Raw genomic sequence first — 22,883 nt, 5'->3', positions numbered from 1 at the left:
ACAATTACATAGTGTCACTCTGTGCTAAGCAGTGTTTTAAGCCAAGTCTTCCCAGATTTTACTAGGTATGTCAATCACTTGGGGTTCTCTTTAAAATGCAGGTTCCGAGTCAGTAGTTCCCCAGAAGGTATTGAGATTATGCATTTCTAACAAGCTTCCTGGTGATGCCCAGGCTACTAGTAAATGTGTAGCAAAGGACTAAATATTTTACATGAGGCTTAAGATTTCATAGCATTCAGAACTAGAATTCCATTCCAGCAGCCTGTCCCTTGAATTCCTCTTTTAATCGCTGTGTCCTAATCTGTATATAATTATTGGAAGGAAGATACATGCTATTTTAGATAGGTGGTTGGTAAGTGACCATAAGCAGAAAATGGAGGGAAGAAGCATGCCAGAGAACTTGATAATAATATACAAGAGAGAGAAGTACAAAGGCAAAGGCTCAGAGGTAGCTAGATATATGTACTGGGCACCATATTGAAGTGTTGGGAAGACACTAGGAAAGGAGGGTATGAAGTCAGCACTAACCCAGTGCAAATAAGAAATGTGATTTCTGTAATGAGAGAGAGTTCTTTCATTACCCATGGCCCAGGATCTATCTATCATTCAATAGATCAGTATTCAAATTTATTTATGCTATACTAACTGAACTGCATGACCCTTAAGTAAATCACTTAATGTCTTAGTCCACTTGGGATGCTATAACAAAATACCAAAATCCAAGTGGTTTATAAACAAAAGAGATGTATTCCTCATAGTTCTCATATTTATTCCTCATAGTCCATTTTTCTGGATTTCTGGAAATCAAAGATTGAGGTACTGATAGATTAGTGTCTGGAGAGATCTTACTTTCTAGCTCACAAACGGTCTTTCCACTGTACATTCACAGATAGAAGGGTTAACAACCTCCCTTGGGTCTCATCTGTAAGAGCATTTATCCCATCTTTATGTTTTCTGCCTTATGACCTAATCTCCTCCCAAAGGCCCAGCCTTCTGATACAAACACCTTGGAGATTAAGATTTTCACTTACAGACTTACGAGGAACAAAAATATTCAGACAATAGCACCTAACTTTTTCAATTTTCCACTCATTTAAAAGATAAGCACAGGACACAGAGAGTTGAAATTCAATGGGAAAGCCTTGTAAACTGCCTAACACATATTGATATTTCAATACATATAAACTACTAGTATTATTTATATAAAAACATAAATGGCCTGGCTTACAATTTTAACTGATTCAGCTAAACTTAAATGTAAAATGGTGATTGGAAGAAAATGAATGAGTCAGAAGTATGTTTTTAAAAATGGTAAGGAAAGATATGCTCCAGCTGGAGAAATGGCAGTATTTTTCTCTCATTGATTTTCCTCTTCTAAACCAAGAATGAGTTTCATGTAGTTTTCAGACAAGCTGTAAGTTCCCAAGAAAAGTTAGAGTCTGTTCTCTTCTTATGAAACAGTCTATTAGGTTTATCCTTCCAGGTGATAGTTTCTTTTCTTGAAAAACATTGCCCCTAAGATCTCTTTTAAAGCTCCCTTCTTTGAATTTTACAGAATTCCCATAGAATAAACCTGCTTATGCTTATGCTTACAAAGAACTCATGTGTACATAGCTCTGGAATTCAATGTGCCATTCCACTGTGATTTGGTGTACTATCACATGTTCAGTAGTTCATATTCAGCACTTACAATGTTGTTAAATATGGATGCTTCATCTTGCTTTTAAAATAATTTTAATTCCTCAGCCACTACTATCTCATTTCTTTTCTTCGCTTGGATGCCTTACTCAAATGGGAAGGAGAAATTACCTACTCAGGCTCTAAATAGAAAGACTTTCAGAGGACTAGCTAGGTAGCTTGTATCATTCTCATCTAGTCACGTTGTCAACACGATGTGCTTTGTTCGTGAAGCTTTTGTTCAGACAACTCAGGAGAGACAGGGGTGCAGAGCTGGATAGGGTTTTAACCAAATGGTATTTTGATGTCTTGTTCTTCCCATACTATAGGAAAAGAAGGAGGCAGTTCAAAGTGGCAAAAGACAAATTGAGAACACTTTAAAAGAAGGCAATGACATACTTGATGAAGCCAAACGACTTGCAGATGAAATCGGCTCAGTCATAGAAGTGAGTTTTTGATAAAATCCAAAGTTAAAAGAGAGATGATTATGGTGCAGCCTCTCATAAATGGGAAACAAGGAGATATCTTAGTAATATAAGCAGATACTGACATTTATTTTCTCAAGGAGGTAAAATTATTTTTGTATTGTTCTACTATGATCATACCACCTATTGATAACAATTAGAGCTTTATCTCCTAATGGATATGGATGCTTATGCCATCACACAACTTGTGTTTCTATTTTTTTTCCCCACAGTGAAATGTGGGCCATTCCTTGTTCCTAGGGCAGCCTTTAAAATCTGCTTCAGTATTATATAGCACTAGTTAAAAGAGCAAAGTAAATCTACAAACAGACTTTTAACATACTGTCTAATGCATTACTCAGTAATATATAGTAATAAAAATGCAAAATGGTCTAAAAGATCCTAATAACTGTCATTTATGCATTTATTCCAATGAAAAACATTTTTTAAAAGGTGTATTCTTCTTGGTGTAAATTGGCATCATAAAGTTTCTAATATTTTTATTAAATAATAGCTTTTTTTCCTCTTTTGACTAAGCTAGTATATTTTAAAGTTTCATAAAAAATTAAATGTGTATAATTATGTCTCTTGGAAAAATTAGTAAATTCAAGGAGGCTTGAATTCACTTGATTAAAATGCCTTCTCTCCTCTCTGCATATTAGTATGTTGAAGACATTCAGACTAAATTGCCACCAATGTCTGAGGAACTTAAAGATAAAATAGATGACCTCTCCCAAGAAATAAAGGACAGGAAGCTTGCTGAGAAGGTGTCCCAGGCTGAAAGCCACGCAGCTCAGTTGAATGACTCATCTGCTGTACTTGATGGGTATGTCATTTGTTGTTAGAAATGCCAATGTACTGTGACACTTATCCAAAAGTTTTGACAAGCAGAAATGATAGAGAATCATTTTCAAATCTTGATTTCTACAATTATGAACAAAAGAGCTACATGGCCTTTCTATGGAACATCCTAATTAGAAGGGTGTACGCAAAGCTCTACTGGAAAAGCATCAAAAGTCCAAGTTAAAAGTGGATTCGTGCCTGACTTATTAGGAAGAGAACATGGCCTTAGGCTACACTTAGAATATTATTTTTTGTTCTTTATTAGAAAGCACAGCAGTTGCCTTATTAGCATTTTAAATAATAATAATATATTAACATTTTCTGCTTCAAAATTTAGTTTTATATTCATAATGGAATAAAAAAAAATTATTGTTAAAAGGTGCCTTTTGAAATGTAACCCTATACATAGCCTTTTCCTTGCTCATACAAATTCCAGGAAGATCCTACATACCCTGCGAAATAACAGCTTGCTATAAGGGGGATTGTTGCATGATTCAGGGAGAGAAGGGCAGAAGAAAAGGGTGTTTTTAAGTTGCAAACAGCCTTCCAGGTGTAACTAACATACTTCACCAACACTTTAGGATTGACAAAATAAATATAAGAGCTATTGGCCCCCCAAATAATTTTTCCAAATAAATCTATATTTAATGTACACCATACACAAGGATATGTTTCCATACTTAGAACTTATTATTACAAAGGAAAATATTATTGTTTGAAAATGCTAGGCACTGTAATTTTTAAAAATATATATAACTTTTTTTTTTTTTTGCCAATTTACAGTAAAGGGTTGTAGATAGAAAAGTGAGCCAGGAGTCAGCCAACCCAAGTTTCAAGTCCAGATTCCTCATTACGGATATGTCTATCATGTGACTTGAAGCAAGCCATTTAAACTTCTGAGATTTTTTTCATTCTCCCCTGGAAATGCACCTATCCCAGAAAGATTTCTTTTTTTAGAAAATATATCAATATTTTCTCTTATTTTTGTTAGTTATTTCTGTGTTTTTTGATTGTTCTTTTTAGATATACATGACAGTAGAATGTATTTTGGTATATTATACATACATGGAGTATAACTTATTTTAATTAGGGTCTTATTTTTGTGGTCATACATGATGTAGAGTTAACCTGGTCTTATATTTAAATACAAGTATAGGAAAGTTATGTCTGATTAACCCTACTGTCCTTCCTATTTCCCTCTCCACTCCCTTTTCTTTGTTCCCTCTTTCTTTTAAAATTATAATCTATTTATGTGTTCTTTTTTATTATTTGTTTTACTTAGTTATACATGACAGTACAATGATCTTGACATATCATACATTTGAATCAGATGGGATGTAATTTCTCATTTTTCTGAGTGTACAGGTTGCAAAATCACATTGGCCATGCAGTCACATATATAAACACAGTAATAATAATGTCTGTTTCGTTCTACTATCCTTCCTATCTCCCCAACCCCTCCCCTCCCACCACTTCTCTCTACTTAATCTAGGGTAAAGCTATTCGTTTTTTTTCTCACATCTTCATACATGTATTTTGTATAACGATGAGGGTCTCCTTCCACCAAACATGCAATTCCATTTCTCCCTCTCTTTCCCTCCCACCCCTCTTCCCTATATAGAAGTAATCTTCTTCCCATGCTCTTCCTCTCTTCCCCAAGTTGAGTCACCCCGGTTTATATCAGAGAAGACATTCAGGATTTGTAGACTTTTTGAAGCTCATTCCAGCAATGGGGTGCAAGTTCTCTGAAACCTCTAGTTTGCTTTATAAATAACATGAAGGATTGTCTCACTGCACACACACACCTGGTGCATATGGCTTTGGATGATGCTGCAGATATTTAAGAATGTTGGAGGTGTTTTATAACTGAATTGTTTAAGAATATGAATTTAAGTTGAAAACTACAACACTGTAACTAGATATGTCACTATAATTCACAATTACTATCATTATTTTGAAGCCATGATTGTTATAACCAGGATGTTCCTTTATTTGCTTACTCACAACTCTGATGTTATTTTTGTGGGGGGTTATTCCAACAGAATCCTTGATGAAGCTAAAAACATCTCCTTCAATGCCACTGCAGCCTTCAATGCTTACAGCAATATTAAAGACTATATTGATGAAGCTGAGAAAGTTGCCAAAGAAGCCAAAGGTCTTGCACAAGAAGCTACAAGACTGGTAAGAAAAAACAGGACCATTAGCCTTTTTGAATAGTTACTTAATTTTTTCAAATTTAACTGAGCTCTAAAAACCCTAGTAAATTTGATTCCTGTCTTGAATTATTTTTTTTTTGTAGGCTTCCTTTAAGTTTTCTTCAAAATAAATTTTCCGTGTGCAGAAATCTTTTCTCAGTCACTCACTACTTATCACTGTTAGGGCCTTGAAATTATCACAAATGCCAAGCAGATTTGTGCACCAGCTCACAAAACAAAAACAAGCTAATAGAACACTCTAGACGGAGAAATCTCTCACCATTATTCCAAATATTTTCACTAAAAAAGTGCCTTGAAAATTAATATCATTGCTTATAATTACATACAATACAGTTGTATGTGAAGTCTGAACATCAAGTGCACTTTTTATAAAGCACCTTGGATCAGATCTTCTTAATATGTTTATAAAAATTTTTATAAACTAAAAGGTCTTTAAGCTTTGGTTGCAGCCATTGATCAAAATACATTTATACCTAATATTTAGAGTTTTGAGGTTCCAATTATATCACATTACTTGAGCATCTTCAATATAAACAAATCTTTATCCTTTATATGTAGAACCACATTTTCTAAATAACTTGCATAATAAAACTTGGTGATGATATTTTAAATAAAAAAGACATTGCTTAGGAAGCATGCTGTTAGCTAAAATTGTTCAAACCTATCATTCATACAAAATTTCCAAACATATCAGAAATTTGCTGGATGGGGGGCTGATTGGATACTTGATTATGAATGAAATATGGTGTTATGAAATTGCCCGGTATTATAAGAAATGGATCAATATTTGATTTTGCATTGAGCAAAAAATATTTTCTCAAATCTCTGAGATATTAGAGATAATTACCAGAATCTTAGAGATGTTATCCTGTGACCATAATGAAAACATGATATTCTATCAACAATTACTAACATTCTTTTCTTTTCTCTGAAATAAGCTGAACTAATTTCACATATCCTATTTGTTTCTTATTCATAATAGTGACACCCATGTCAACTGATGATTTCTTTTCCTTTGTTCCTTCATTTTTGGAGGGCGAAGAAGCTTGGGGTTAAACTCATAGGTACTTTGTCACTGAGTTACATCCCTAGCCCTTTAATTTTTATTTTGTGGCAAGATATCACTAAGTTGCGTAGGACCTTGTTAAGTTGCTGAGACTGACCTCGACCTCATGGTCCTCCTGTGTTAAGCTGCAGAGTTGATGGAATTACAGACACACACCACCACAATTGTCTCCTCCTTCTTCATCTTCTGGCCACTATTGTTGTCTGAAACTTCCTGTCTCTACCTTTGTCTGGCTCTGTCTTTCTTACACACCTATCCACAGTGTTTCTTAATACCCTCTAGTCCTGAATTACATTTTTCAATTTGTTTCCGTGCTTAACGAGATCTTTACTGGTGACAACTATGAGAAAGTGAGAACTTATACTACCTATGTCAGTCAGAGTCCTGCAGAGAAACATACCTAGTAGGAGATGATGATGGCGATGATAGATAGATGGATGGATAGATAGATAGATAGAGAATTATCTCACATGATTCTGGATGTGGAGAAGCCCCAGATTTGTCCAGCTGGAAATCTAGCAAAGTCAGGAATATAATTCAGTTCTAATTAAAAATCTTCAGAATCAAAGGAGCCAGTGGTGTAAATCCCAGTGTGAAGGTTAGAGAAAATGAGATAAGATGTTACAGCTCAGTCTATTATGCAAGAAAGAAGGGACTAGATTCCTCCTTCCTCCAGTTTTTGTTCCATTAAAGGTTTCAGTGGCTGCATGGTATACAACCCCAGCAGAAAGGGCCATTTGTTTTACTGTCATCCAGAAACACCTTCCTAGACACTCCCAGTACTAGGGTTTGATCTGGACACTCACTGAAATTAACCATAATATTGACCACAAGCCCTGTGCAGAATTTAATCTTCCTATGTATTCTCCAAATTCAGATTTTCTCTCTTGCCATAATAACTCATATTTATTGGGAGGCATGATTCTAAAAAATCTTAGGCAAGGTCTTTCCCAGGCATTTTGAAGAATAATAATATAAAATACAAAAGAAAATGAGGGCAATGTGAAAGTAATATGTGTTGTCTTAGACACAGAAATAGTGAGTATAGTACAGTATAAACAAGATGTAAGCTTTATACAGATTGAATAAGGGAGGGGAAAACCTAGAAAAAAATATTATACAGGAGGAGAGTATACCTAAAAGTTAAGTAAGCTTAAAGTGTTGACACTTGTATCCTCATAAATGTCTGAACTGGTCTTGTAGGTAACTTTTGGGGTTCATTTTCTAATATGAGTAAAAATCCATAGAAACCACAAAAGGAGTTTTTATGTTTGTTTGTTTGTTTGCTTCAGGATCAAGTGTCCAAAGAATAAAGTGAATTTTTGAAAATTTACTCTTATGTGGCAGATCAGTGAGGGAAAAAACTACTGATAGGAAGCACTTAACTACTACAAAATACACTTTATTCACTACACTGCCACAAAACATATTTCATTCACTGAAATACTACAAAATATACTTCAAAAGAAATGTGAACAAAATCAAAGAACATGGGGATTAAAGAGAAAAACATGAACCCAAAATAGTACATGTGTAAAAGTTTAGGTCAGAATTGTTAAGATCATGGTGATGATAATAATACATATAATTAAAAGCGAAAAATTAAATTCAAGAGACTAATTACATGGAAAATGGGGCATGTGGTCAGTTAAAAGTTTTTGTCCTTCAGTTTGAGGAAGGAGAGTAAAAGCTGATTACCTTTCATATATATCAAATTTTGTGTGTTAGATATTGAGGATTTCTATAAGAGAATAAAAATAATTGTATTAAAGTCATCTAAGAAAACAGAACTGTTGTACACAGCCACACATCATTTAGCATTCTAGAAAGTGTGGTGTTAGGTGATTTCTTTGTTTTACAACAACATAAAGTGCACTAACCTGGTTAAAGATAGCTATGACATCACCTGCTGATATAACCTAAGGGACCACCATTGTAATGCAAGTCATCCTTGACCAAAGCATCACTGTGTGGCACATGAATATATATATATTAAAAAGCATTGGCTCACGTAATTATAATACGGAACAAGTCTCCTTGGGCCAGGCTAATAGGCTAGAGACCTAGAAAAGAGTTAATGTTTTAATCTTGAGTCTAAAGGCAGTCTGCATGTAGAATTTATTCTTCCTCAGGGTTCTCAGTGTTTTCTCTTAGGATTACCCACACTATGGAGAGTAAACTGCTTAACTCAAAATCTACTCATGTAAGTGTTGAACCCATTTTGTCCCATTATCCCAGATACAGAGCATCTGGAAAAACTTATATGATATATAATAAAATTATATAACATGAACTTATATAATAATAAAGGAATGTATTATAATACAATATATATATATATAATATATACATAAGCTCTAGATTATGATTCCCAACCTATTTTAATGTACCTGTGTCAATTTTATTGAAATATTTGCAGAATTGAAAACTTGGGACTTCATGAGTTAATCAAATCTGAAAAATCCATTCCTAGCAGCATCTATAGTAGTAATGTTTGACCACAAACTGGGTACTATAGTCTAGCCAAGCTGACACGTATAATTAACTATCACAAATAGCTACACATTTCATAAAAGCAGAAAGAAAAACAATGTCTGAAGAGAAGGAACATTATCAATCAATTCCATGAAAAGTGAAAAATAGAAAAACAAACAGATCATGGTAAATATAAAATACGATAGAATTATCCAAATATAGAAGTCAGAATAATTATCATTAGTTACCACAAGAAATAACTCCTGAAATTTCAGAGGCTGGACACAATATAAGTTTGAGTCTCACATCACAACCCAAAGTGTGTCCTACAACTCTTGTCCCTCTTGTAGTCAACTACACCACACTGTGTAGCCTACAAGATTGTCCTGGCAGAGAAAGGGAAAGAAGAAAGAGACGTGCCAGCTCTCAGCATGTTGGCTTGTGTGGCTTGGCCTAGTCCATTGACCAAAATAAGCCACATGCCCCAAAATAACTGGAAAGGAGACTGGGAGTACTAGAAGGCATATTTGATGAGCGCCAACTGTCTCTGCTTCTGTTTGTCTTCATGATAAAATGCAAACAGACTAAAATTACCAATTGGGTCACCACAATTTTTATATTGGATTATAAAAGATTTGACAAAGGTGGTCAAAACTCTGCTGAGCCATGAAGGTACAGAAGGGTGGGAAATGAAGGGATGAGAAAAAATATGTCAGGGAAACTAATAAGAAAGCTGGTACACCTCTATAAATAACAGTCAAACAGGCTTTATGTCTTTCAAAAGGAGTTATTAGGGATAAAGAGAGTCATCATGATATAAGACAAAGAACTAGATATCAGGAAGATTTTAAATTTGTAAAACTAAAAGGTCATAACAACAAAGCATAACAATAAACAAAACTAACACATCAGAATGAGAAAATTGATGTGTCTCTAGTGAGAGATTTTCCTATATCTCTTATAAATTGAAAGGTAAAGAAAAGACATAAAAAGCTATAGATCCAAAGAATACCACAAACCAGATGATTTAATGGCCTTGCAGAATTCTATAACAATTAGATAACTAATTCTACATGCCCCAATAGATACACTTCTCCTAAAACTTTAAAAACAAAACAATGCCAAAGGACCATGAACTGAAACCCAAAGGATCAGCATATGCTAATGATCCAGCGGCACCTAGACTACAGTCTGTGATCACAGTGCAGTAGAATTAGAAACTAATGTAAAATTATGGCCAAAAATAAGTTTTAAAATAAAAACACACTTAATTCAGGACTCAGTGAATGAAAACTAATTTTAAATTACAGAATATTTAATAACAGAATGTAAATATAATTCTACAAATGTATGGGTTGCAAATAAAATGGTACCTCCAGGAAAATGTAGAGTTTAAAATGAGGATATTCGTACAGGATAAAAACTGAAACTAGTTACTAAGTTTCTGTTCCAGAAGTTTTAAGCCAGACATGGTGTTGTAGTCCTATAATCCCAGTAACTCAGGAGGCTGAGGCAGGAGGATCACAAGTTTGAGGCCAGTCTCTACATCAAAACAAGACTCTAAACAACTTAGTGAGATCCTGACTCAAAAGAAAAACTAAAAAGGTCTGGGGATACGGCTCAGTGGTAAAGTGCCTCTGGGTTCAATTGCCCAGTACCAAAAAAGAAGGAGGAGGAGGAAGGGGATAAATTTTACAAGTAAATTTTAAAAGTATGGTAGAATGAATACAAATAAAAGCTGAAATTAATGGTGTAGAAAAAAGCATTAGAGTTGACAAAACAGAAACCCGATTCTTAGAATAAACAGGCAACTAAACAGAGAAGACAAAAACAATAAGGCAAAGATAGCTGATACATACAAACAGGAATGAAAAGGGGACCATTCCTGTAGATATAGTGTAGATTTTTTAAAAATATGAATATACCAGAGTACCTGAACAATTTTATTCAAATGGATTTGCATACTTAGATAAAGTGGACAATAAATCTAGATTAAAATTGACTCAAAACAAAGTAGTAAACCTGAGTAGAATTATAACCATTAAATGAATCAAATCAGTACTTAATAATTTATCTACAACAAAACCACAAAGCCTACCAAAATGCTAAGGACCCATTATGCAAAACATTCCAAAGAACAGAAAAGAAGGAAATGTTCCCCAGCTTGTTTTATGAAGCTGGTATGTGATCTTGATGGCAAAATTCCATAGGGAACTGTATTGAAAAGAAAAACTGTGGGCCAGTCATTTAAATAAAGATGCAGGATGTTAAATTACTATCAATTTTAATCCAAACATGCACATTTTGAAGATCTGCACAAATACAGGAGAAAGTTGATATTTATCAGATTTAGAAGATAAAAAAAATACAGGTGTCTGCACTAATGTCTGTTCTTATCAGTATGCTTAAATTATTTCCTAGATAAATGTTTTAACATAAATGAAATTAAGAATGGTTAGGAAATTAATTCTGCAAGATGGACCCTAAGGGAAAAAAATTAAGGAAGATGGGTCTTCAATGGGTCTGGCTTTTCATCCTCTGTACCAACAAGTCCCTAAATTTCTTTCTTTCATTTTTAAATTCATGGTGTATGCATGTTTTTGTTTCTTACATATTACAAAGAGATACTGATGATTTCAATCAACAATCCCTGACCTAAATTTTCACTTCTAAGATCACGCACCCAAGAGCAACCATCTATCAAATTTTTCTTTTCTTTCTCTATTAGTAATATTATTATCATGCATCATGGATTTCATTGATGTGGAGGGCTATCTTTGCTGTGGTGAATGAGAGGTTCACTTAGAGCTCATCACATTGCTTTGTTCTCCCATCCATGTCCCAGTAGATATGCTTCACCTCCCTTCACTGTTTCTTTTAAACTGATGTAAATTTACCTGCAGCTTTACCTCTTGTTTCATAAATATGGATTTCACATACAGAAGATGAAGTTACTTGGGACCTCATCTTCCCCTCTAGCTCCCTTTCTTTCCTTTTCCCCTCAACCTCTACCCCTTTTACTTTAAGATTCTCATAGTCAGTGATATTTACATTTCATCTGTAAGCATAATTGTTCCAAGGCACGTTTTTTTAAGCCACCCAGTTTGCTTAAAAAGATTCCCCAGTTTCTGTTTGTTTGATTTTCAATAGGGGGAGTGGATGCTTGGCTGTTTGTGCTTCTGTGCAGGAAGAAGGGGTTAAAATAAATAACCCATATTGAATTATCTGCTTTTATTCTCATGACTGATTGATCCTCAACCTTACTGCTATTTCTGAAGCCTGGCCTGCTTCAGAGTCTTTGTACCTCCTTCCTGCCTTCTACCCTACTGTGCCAAGTGTAGGCACAGTAACTGCTACAGATTGAGGAGTATTAAATATCTAAAGAGCTTCATTGGTATAAAGAAGAGAGTCCACCTGCAAAGGGAAGATTCCTCTATGGAGGTCATACACTTTCTTTGATCTACTTCTTTTTTCTGTCTCATAGTTGTATTCCCCATTGATGTCTCCTGCAAAGCCACTACCTTTTACATAGTCTCTTGGTATAATCTACTCTAAATGATCAGTTCTTTGTTTAAAATTCATATTTTAAATTAAATAATCTGTGTTTTGAGGAGCTCCTTGTTCTCTTACTGTATACATTACCTCCTCTGTGGGAGAAGTATAGTTGGGGGCTCCACTAGCCCATTCAATCATTGGGTGAGTTAGGAGAGGCATCTTGGCTTGGCATAGGTACTAGGGTTCACAGCCTGGTGAGCAGCACCCTTAGTTCTATTTGCACTGTTTCCTGGTTGTGATGTTATGTTATTCTTTCCTTTTCTCAGAAACAAATGTATCCAGAATTAAATTTGAACTGACAATAGATTTCCCAGTTGAAATAAGCATGAATAACCAAGAATGACCCTAGGTATTTTAATACAGTATTATGTGATTTTCATACATACTGGGTTACAGTAGGTGATCACTAAATGCAGGATGCACCCTCCTATCTCCAAAAACTAAATACAGGATGCACCCTCCTATCTCCAAAAACTAATGCTAAACCTCTAGAATGGCTGATAATCCAGACTAACACACCTAATAAAATATTTATATTACCACAAGATAGAGTTGAACAGTGATGAAAATTTCAAAGATAAAATAAAATTCTTTCTTTTTATTATCTAATTTGAGATCATGTCTGAACATCTGTTTCAAGGTACATGTCACGTAGAATTTTTAAAAATTGATCAGATTTAGGTTCAAGTAATATGCTTGAATATCCTTAGGATATTTAGGAATTTAGGAATTTAGGAATTAGGAGATCTGTCTCCAAATTGAGCACATTTAAATAGGTAGTGAGCTACCAGCTAACAGAATACCTTCTCAAGAAACACTGAGCAGCCTGTGTTGATTCATCCATTGGCATAGTTCCTACAGTAAATGCAGTTCCTAGAGTGTAGAACTTAATTTTAATTTATTTTTAATTGACAAATAAAATTTTCTACATTTATGGTATATAATGCGTAGCATGTCTTTTGGTTAACAGAAATTCTAACAGGTGTGAGGTGATAGCTCACAATTTTAATTTGCATTTCCTGATGATTAGTGATATTGAGCATTTTTTTCATGCATCTGCTGGATATTAATATGTCCTCTTTTGAGAAATGTTTATTCAGGCCCTCTGCCCATTTTTTAACCCAGTTATCTATTTTCTTGTTATTGAGTTTTTTTAAAATTTCTTATATATTTTGGAAATTAATACACACACCCTTTTTAGATGTGTGCTTTGCAAATATTTTCTCTAATTCACTAGGTTCCCTATTTCTTGTAGATTGCTTCCTTTGCTGTACAGAAGCAGATACACAAGCCTGAGTAATGTATAAAGAAAAAAAGGTTTATTTAGCTCACAACTTTGGAAACTGATGTCCAAGTTTGGGGGGCGCCATTGATTGTATTTCTGATGTGGACCCACTTGGCTACATCACATCAGGCTTTCAGCATCTTGGCAGAAGCATGTATGAGAGGGAAATATCACATGGTAAAACAGGAATCCAGAGAGGCTGATGAGGGGCCAGCCTTATTTTTTAATGACAACTCTTTTGTAATAATTTACCAAGATCCGGAAAATAGTAAATCAATTCCTTCTACAGGTAGCATAATCAGTGATGTCATTACTTCCTAATAAGCCCCACATCTTGAAAGTCCAATCAACTCTGGAGACCAAGGTTCTAATGCATGAACCTTTGGAGGACAAACTACATCTGAACCATGGATAATCTATTTTGAAATGATGTGAGATAAGGCCTAATTTCATTGTTTTGCATGTAGATATCAAGTTATGCCAGCATCATTTATGGAATAGTCTGTCCTTCCCCAATTGTGTGTTCTTGGCTCCTTTATTAAAAATCCATTGACCTTAAGCATGCAAACTCTCTGGGCTTTCTATTTTGTTCCATTAGTCTATGTATCTGATTTTATGTCAGTGTCATGCTGTAAGATTACTATAGCTTCATCATATACTTTGAGACCAGGAAGTGCAATGCACAGCTTTGTTGAGGATTTCTTTGGTCATTTGGAGTCTTTTGTATTTTCATATGGACTTTAGAATTGTTTTTCCTAATTCTGTGAAAATTGTCTTTGGAATCTTGATAGGGATTGCTTTGAATCTGGAAATTACCTTTTGTGATATGGACATTTTTGGATATCTTTCTATTTATTTGTGTCTCCCTTGGTTTCTTTCATCCATGTTTTATATTTTTTAGCATACAGGTCTCCCCTTCATTGATTAAATGTATTCTAAGTTTTTCTCATTCCTTTTGTACCTATTATATATAGAATTGTATTATTGACTTCTTTTTCATATAGTTTGAGTTTGTTGTTAGTATAGAGAAACACAATTTTTAAAAAAATTCAATTTACAGATAATATCCTATGGTTTCATCATTACATGATTTCTTGAAGTATACACACAATGTGTAATGGGTAAATATAATTAATTAATAAATGAATCTACCTCATATAGTTATTATTTTTGTGGTGGGAGCACATAGCATCCACTCTCCACATTTTTTTTTCAAGAACACAATGTATCCTCCTTAACTTCAACCACCTTGCTGTATCATAGGTGGATTTATTCCCCCTACAAAATTGTAATTATAGATCCTTTCACCAACATCTCTTCAACCAACCCCATCAACAACAACAACCACCTTCACCTCAGGTAGCCAGCAGTGTACTCTCTACTTCTGTGAGATCAACTCTTTAGATTGCACATATGGAGGAGATCATGCAGAATTTGTCTTTCTGTATCTGACTTAACATAATATCCTTCATGTTCATCTATGTTCTCAAGATGGCAGGATTTCCTTATTTTTAATGGCTGACTGGTATTTGACTGGAAAGAAATACTACTGGTTTCTGTATCAATTTTGTATCTTGCAACTTAAGAATTTAATTTTTATGTGAGTTAACATTCAATCTCCAATTATATGATTTCTTATTTTTCATCAATGCAGTTATGGTATGTATAATAGGATCTTATGAACTATTTATTAATGTGAGGTGTTAAACATGATCATGTTTTGAATTTTCTCTTTAAAATATTTTTAAAGCATTTATTCATTTTAATTAATGTGTAAATAGAATTAAGAAATATATAGGGTAATCAGAGGTGGATAGAATTTGTTACTACCCTTAGGCCAGTAGTTACCATTTATGTATTTATTACTTGTCTTGAAAATAAAAGACAACACTTTTCCAACTTTTATCTATATTAGTCATTATTTTTCCTTTCTTCCTATTTTTACTTTTTCTTTTATTATTTATTTTCTTTTAATATTATTCTTTTCCCTACTAATTTCTTCTTCTACTTTGTTATTAGTTTTTGAATATTTAGCAAGATTATTTTGATACCACTACTGTTGGTCAGTAAATCCTAAAGTAAAATACTGAGTCTTATGATATTATGAGTAAACATTAAGGCCTTTCTAAAGAGCAGTTAATTAAAAATATGATCACATAGTATCTTCTATATGTCTTATTTAAATTTCCTTTTTGTATAAGTACTAGTAAATTTTGAAGTTTTTATTTTCAACACAAAAGAGAGGGAAAATATTAGAATATCTATTGCATTCAAAGTTCCAATAAAGTATGGTGTCTGCCAATTTCTAAACTTTACTCACATTTACCTTGCATTTTATTCTGTCAACTTTTACATAGTAGTCACTCACACAGTAATTATAGCTTCTAATTAATATCTGTAATTATTAGAATTTACATTTTATACCAGTGTAGTGTTAATGGGAAAATGATGTAAAGCCATAAGTGATATGACAGTCAAATTTGTCACCAAAATGGGTGAGCACTTTTCTTCTGCATCAGCAAGTCACCTCTCTGAGAACTAAATAATTCCCACAATAGTAAATACAAAAGAATCAATCAGAATCTAACCTGTGTAGAAAAATAATGAATCAGTATGAAAATAGTACTCATTAAGCTTTCTTGACTTTAGCAATTTGCTTTGTACCTGCTAGACTCATTTCAGTCAATAATTAAATAGCAATCTATTGAAAGCAGAGAAGTGAATCCTATTCTATGGCCCAACATTAGATGCATTTAAAATTTCAGGGAATAAAATGTTTAAATCAAAAGATTTTTGTCATCAGAAACAAACTCTTGGGGATGATGCTTTAATGCAATTTAAATGTGAACTAATTTTCATCAAAGCAGCAATGTTCTTGATGCTATTCTAACGACTGGTTAGGAATTTCACCTAGAGATGGAATGATCAGGTGGTGAGATTGCTCATTCAGTTTGATACTGGAGAGAAAATCCTACTAAACTTCTTCATAGTCTTTTTGCAAATTCAAGGCCCTTATATTATCTGCCCACCCATCTTCTAATGACCATTTATGAGCCCAGTCCCTGCCCTGTTGCAACAGGTTAGTGGCACCAATAGGTGCAGGCAGAGTTATGGCTATTATACTGTAATTGGGATAAAACAATTCTTAGTCATATATTTTAAATCTTTCTTTGAGTATTTTTCTTAGTTTTTACATCAAGCTAAAAATTCACAGTCACAAACTGAATTTTCATGAGAAATTTGAGGGTTTTCTTATTTTATCTCAATTTTCTTTGTGTGCGCAGTCACTTTCAGTCTTCCACAGACTTATCTAATTCTTCTACAATCCTAGGATGCACTATTTAATACCAGAATTCTACAGTGTTTCAAAAGATCTCTGGCCAAGGCCATCTCTTTGGGTCATTTCTTGACTCCCTATTCTACTTTAGGAACCTATAAAACATATATATGTTTCATTAAAAAGCTTTCAAAATTGATGCAGTGATTTTCTTATTTTAAAACTCTTTGTGATTTTTACAATTATTTTACCTAAGTTCATGTCCACTATCTACAAAACAGGAAATAAAGAGGAAGGGAATGTAAAGTTGTGCAAAAGCCCACAAATAATCACTATATCACACCATAGTCTCTCAAAAATTACTTTTATAATATTGTTATGTGCACATTTTCCTATGCAAATAATTTTTGCACAAATGAGTGATGTTTGCATAATGTTTTTGCAACTTCAATATATCAATTAATATCAATTAATATGAAAACAGTACTCATTAAGCTTTCTTTTTTAGAACATTTTTAAAGGTTCTCAAAATTTATCTTTTTAAAATGCATATAGGACTAGACTTCACCCTATATTCTGAGAATTTATTATAGTAAGAACATTACCCATGATTTTTAATAGTAGTCAGATGCACTAAAATGTAAATTATCTCTCATACATACTTTATATAAACACATTGCAACTAATCACCAACCTCACATATTTTGAAGTTCTCTTTATTGCAAAATTTAAATTTAAAATCATTTAGTTAACATATTATCTTGGTACATTAATCCACTCTGGAAACGTATAAGAACTTGACTTATGAAATAAGTTATTTTATAAAAACAGCATAATGGAACATGTAATAACCATTCTGATGAATTATCAGTTACTACTTCCCTTAAAACTAAACAAAAACAAATATTTTCATACCTTCTTAAATCCAACTTTTACAATTGAACTTAGATAATTTATCTCTAATAAAGAAGTTATGTGAGTAACATTATAAAAGTAGAAAGCAGAATAAATAATATTTAAAATTCCTTGTTTAGAAAGTAACTCACTGGATGCAGGTTTCCCAGCCCAACAAATTGTAACTTACCTTCAATACTCAACTACACATTTCCCTCACATCTCATACACATCTCATAATAGAACCTCCAGATAGCCAAAAACTTTGAAATTTCTCTGCTCTCATAATGATTTGATCATTTTTCTTTGAAAGTGACTTTTTTCATTGGTCTTTCCACACCACTCCAATTCTATCCGGGAAAGCATAATCTTTCCATTTTGAATACTCAGAGCTTACTCTGGTGTTGAAACATCTAAAAATTTTCTCTGAGTAAATTAATAAATTAATTCATCTATAAATCAGCAACATCATGTTTTAATAAGAGCCACTGTGAATATTTAACCAATAGTAGGAAGAAGAAAACTTACACATATCAAAATGCAATTAAGTGCCAAACCCTCCATTATATCTTTAGAGACTTTGTCATTTCGTTTTTTCTGTTTTCTACTCTGTCTTAAATTATTTCACATTTTCCTAGATAAGTATGAGCTAATTATACATGCAGAAACTTACATACATTAATAATAAATTCTATTTTGCATGACATAATAAATGTATAATTTGTATGTGTACATATTTATGCATATATAGAGTACTGAAGACTTATTTATGAAAATATAACCTCTAAAAAGCAAGAAACAAAATATCTTGCACCTCTAAGAATCTCATTTATATTTCACATATGCTGTAGACACAGCTCAGAAATTCAGATGTGATGCTTATGAATATGTATGAAGAATAATTAGTTTGGAAAATGCTGCTTCATCACCTGTCTTGATTCTGTTGATGTGCTTCAGTAACTTACTAAGCAATGTTGGAGGAAGGTCTCTCCAAATTCCAATGAGTCGAAACAGTTCTGTTCATCCATGAGATGTTAGTATTTCCATTCCCTTATCCTATGAAAAGCCTGTCTTTCAAACCTGGATTGTTGGCAGATTGCTTATAACTGACAGTTGTATGCCATCGGCTCATTATTTTATTATTTTGGAGTGTGCCTGGAAACATTGAAGACTGACTCTCAAATCCAAACTTTTCAATTCCACAGGTCTTGTCTGTGTTTATTACTCTTGTCTTCCTAGCCTATACTATTACAATAGCCAATGAAAGTCTCCTTCTTTCCCAGGCAGCTACCTAATTTATCTTCTGGACTGGAACTTTGATTGTACTCACTTACTCTGAAATTTTTAATAGCTCTGAATTGTTCACTGCCCAGATTGCTTAGTCTGACATTCAAACCTTCTAGAAATTATGACGCACCTAATATATTTATTTCTCCAAACTGTCCTCCACAAACTATAGCCTGATGGGATTGAAATATTTATTTCCCCCAACCACACGTCAAAACTTTTGACTCTTTGTCTTTCCTTATAGTATTTCTCCTCTGTTTCCTACACTTTTAAATATGCCATCTATCTCCTTGTCTCTTAGCAAGGAATGGTTCACTAAAGATACAGGAAGAAATCACTGGCTTCCTAAAAAGCAGGGAAGATAAGACTCCTGGAAGCAGAAAAAAATGAGAAATATTCCAAAATGAAAAAAGATAGAAAATAGCAGTGGGGATGCTTTTCAGTAAATAATCTTCAGTCAGAGATCAATCTCATTGCTGGGTGAAGATGCAAGGATTCAATGGAAGATGAATAAGTTAATAATTATCCATACAGACTAGTATTAGAAAACTCAGAAAGGTTTCCAAAGAGGGATCTCACAAATAAAAGAGGTGAAATTACTAAAACCTCTGCAGATAATAAAAATATTAGAAAAGTATTGTAAATAATTTTATGCTAATAATTCAACAATTTGAATGAAATGAGCAAACTCTTTAAAAATCTTAAACTACCAAAACTCATCCACAAATGAACAAATAATCTGAATATACATAACATACATAAAATATATATAATATAATTAAATTTGTAGTTAAAACCCTTCATACTCACACATATGCACAATCTCACTCCCAGATTACTCCACTTGAGAATTTCATGAAATTTCATCAAAGAAATACTAAATTTTTCTAGAAAATTGAAGAGGATAAAATATGTCCTCTTACCCCAGTCTATGATATCAATGCCAGGTAAGAATATTACAAGAAAATTATAAACTAATATCCTTCATATTCAAACATTTTTGATAAAGCTATAACAAATCCAAGCCATTTTTAAAGGATTATACAATATTTCTGGTATTAATCCCAGGAATGTACAATGAGGATTTGTAAATCAATCTATATAATTTACCACATTAAAAAGCTAAAGAAGGAAATCATAGAATCACCTTAATAGAGGCAGGAAAAGTGACAAAAATCCAACATCTCTGCATATTAAAGTTTTAATTTTAGAAGTAAATTTTTCTCCCTGTTATCTATGAAGTGTATTATTTTTTAAAAACCCTACATTAACATCATACTTAATGGTGAAAGACTGAATGCTTTGTTCTTAAGATCTGGAAAAGGAAAGTATATCTGTTCTCTTCACTTTCATTTAATGTTGTATTGGAAATGTTAGCCAAAGGAAATAAAAGGCTTCCATATTGAAAGTACAACTGCCTTTATTCACAAGAGCTATGGCAGTCAAAGCATAATAATCCATGGGATCTATAAAACGTTACTAGAACTGATAAGCAAGTTTACCAGTATTATAGGCTATGGCATAAATATGTGAAAACTGATAATTTGCATAGGCTATCAAAGAGAAACTTGAAGTTGAAAATAAATTAATACAATTTACAATAGCATAAAGAATATGAAATACGTATAAATTTGATAAAAAATTCAAAAAAACTATACACAGAATATTACTGAAATAAATTTAAAACATCTATATAAATAGATATATCATGTTCATGGATCAGAAGATCCAATATTCTTATAGTGCTAATTTTATATAAATTGATATATACATTCAATGAAAGCTGAATAAGATCCTAGAAACCTATTTAAAGAAATTTATAATCAATATGAAATAAAAAGGAAAAAATTGGAATAGTTATATTATCAGGGTTTAATAATTTCTATAAAGCTATGGTAATTAAACAGTGTGGTGTTGTTATCAACATTGAGTAATAATTGATCATTAGAACAAAATAACCTAGAAATAGATCCTAACATACGTCAAATGATTCCTGACAAAGATACAAAAGCAATTCAATGTTTTCTAATGAATGCAACTCTAAGAATTAGATATACATGTGTAAAAACATGTACTACAATATATCTTATACCATTTTTCAAAACTAACTCAGAAATAGATCATAGATCTAATTATATAGCATAAAAATATAAAACATCTGAAAGAAAATGTAAGTAAAATATTTATGATCTTGGGCAAAAATTATTATATATAACATAAAAGACTAACCCTTAACTGGAAAAATTTGCTAAATTAATCTTCATTAAAATTGAGTACTTTCCCTTCAAAAACTATTTTGAAGCTAGGTGCAGTGGCACATGCCTGTAATCTCAGCAGCTTGGGAGGCTGAGGCAGGAGAATTGCAAGTTCAAAGCCAATCTCAACATAAGTGAGGCAATTCAGTGAGATCCTGTCTCTAAATAAAGTACAAAATAGGGCTGGGGATATGGCTCAGTGGTCAAGTGCCCCTGAACCCTGAGTTCTATCTACAGTACCCAATAATAAATAGATAAATAAATAAATAAATAAATAAAAATAAACAAAAAAACTACTTTTAAGAAAATGAAAAGACAAATTCCAAATTAGGAGATGATATTTTTGAATTATGTGTCTGAAAAAAGACTTGTAATAAGGAAAAAAAAAACAAAAATTGAACAGAAAAATTCTTAACAGATATTTCTCCTAAGAAGATAGCAAATAAGCACAAAAAGAAATACTCAACATTATTAGTCAACAGAAAAATACAAATTAGAACCAAAATGAAAGTCAAATTTTAGTCTATTTTTAAATTTTAAAAGATTGAGTATTGGGGGTGTGGCTCAGTGGTAAAGTGCTTGCCTAGCACCTGTGAAGCCCTGGGTTCGATTCTCAGCACCACATATAAATTAAAAAAAAAAAAAAAGAATTGAGTGTATTGAGTCTTGGCCCAGCTGAGGACAAAAGAAACTTCTGTGTACTACTGGACAGAAATTTTAAATACTACAAACAATTTGGAAATCAGGTAGCTGTTTCTTAAACACTTAAATATACATCAACCATATGATCAAGTCATTCTACTACTTGGTAGTCACTCTCAGTGTAATGAAAATCTCTGTTTATACAAAGATTTGCACAAAAATGATTAGAAGTCCTATTTAGAATGGTGAAAGCTAAAGCAACTCAAATTTCCATTCAATAGTAAATGCATAAATGGATTGGGACACATGAAATACCACTTACACATACAAAAGGGATCAAATACTGACACTCACACAAAATGGACAAATGCTAAAATTATACTGAGTGAAAAAAGCCAAACCCCCCAAAAAAATGTAGTATATAAATTCTATAAGACACAAACTTACAGTGATTAAATTAAGACTAGTATTTGTCTAGGAACATGGTGGGGAAGAGGAGAAGGGATAAGAAGGAAAGGATTAAAAGAAATGATATTGTGATCTCTACTTTGATTACAGTAATGGTTTCATGGGTGTAGACATTTCAAAAATAAAATTGTAAATTCTAAGTATGTGTGATTTATCTATCCAGTTTTAACTTAATCAACTGCTGAAAAGTTTTGAAAAATAGAAAAATGCATATTGGTTACGACTGATACGACTGATTATAGTCCATCAACAACTTCTCACAGTTCACTCAGTGGTGATTGGGGTGTCTCTCTCTCTCTCTCTCTCTCTCTCTCTCTCTCTCTCTCTCTCTCTCTCTCTCTCATCTGTTGCCTTTAATTTTCTTTTTCACAGCAAATCAACTCTGTTTCCCTCAGTTAATGCCATGCCTCATTTTGCACATCCAAGATTAGCTTTAAGATTATAGTTTTTAAATGCTTGCCAGATGATGTTCTTATAAA

General features: G+C 32.9%; 1 protein-coding gene across 1 annotated transcript in view; it reads left to right on the top strand.

The window, feature by feature from the left end:
• The window catches only part of Lama2 (laminin subunit alpha 2), a 572,217-nt gene that overhangs the window by 463,317 nt on the left and 86,017 nt on the right, over positions 1-22,883 (top strand). Inside the window, exons 38-40 of the mRNA XM_078019194.1 lie at positions 2,007-2,123; positions 2,804-2,967; positions 5,027-5,165. Of these exons, the coding sequence (XP_077875320.1) occupies positions 2,007-2,123; positions 2,804-2,967; positions 5,027-5,165 (420 nt within the window). The remainder of the gene's footprint in view (positions 1-2,006; positions 2,124-2,803; positions 2,968-5,026; positions 5,166-22,883) is intronic.

The sequence above is a fragment of the Ictidomys tridecemlineatus genome, chromosome 8, assembly GCF_052094955.1.
Source record: "Ictidomys tridecemlineatus isolate mIctTri1 chromosome 8, mIctTri1.hap1, whole genome shotgun sequence".
Classification (NCBI taxonomy): Eukaryota; Metazoa; Chordata; class Mammalia; order Rodentia; family Sciuridae; genus Ictidomys; species Ictidomys tridecemlineatus.
The sequence above is the reverse complement of the archived record's forward strand: the minus strand, read 5'-3'. Positions and strand labels throughout refer to the sequence as shown.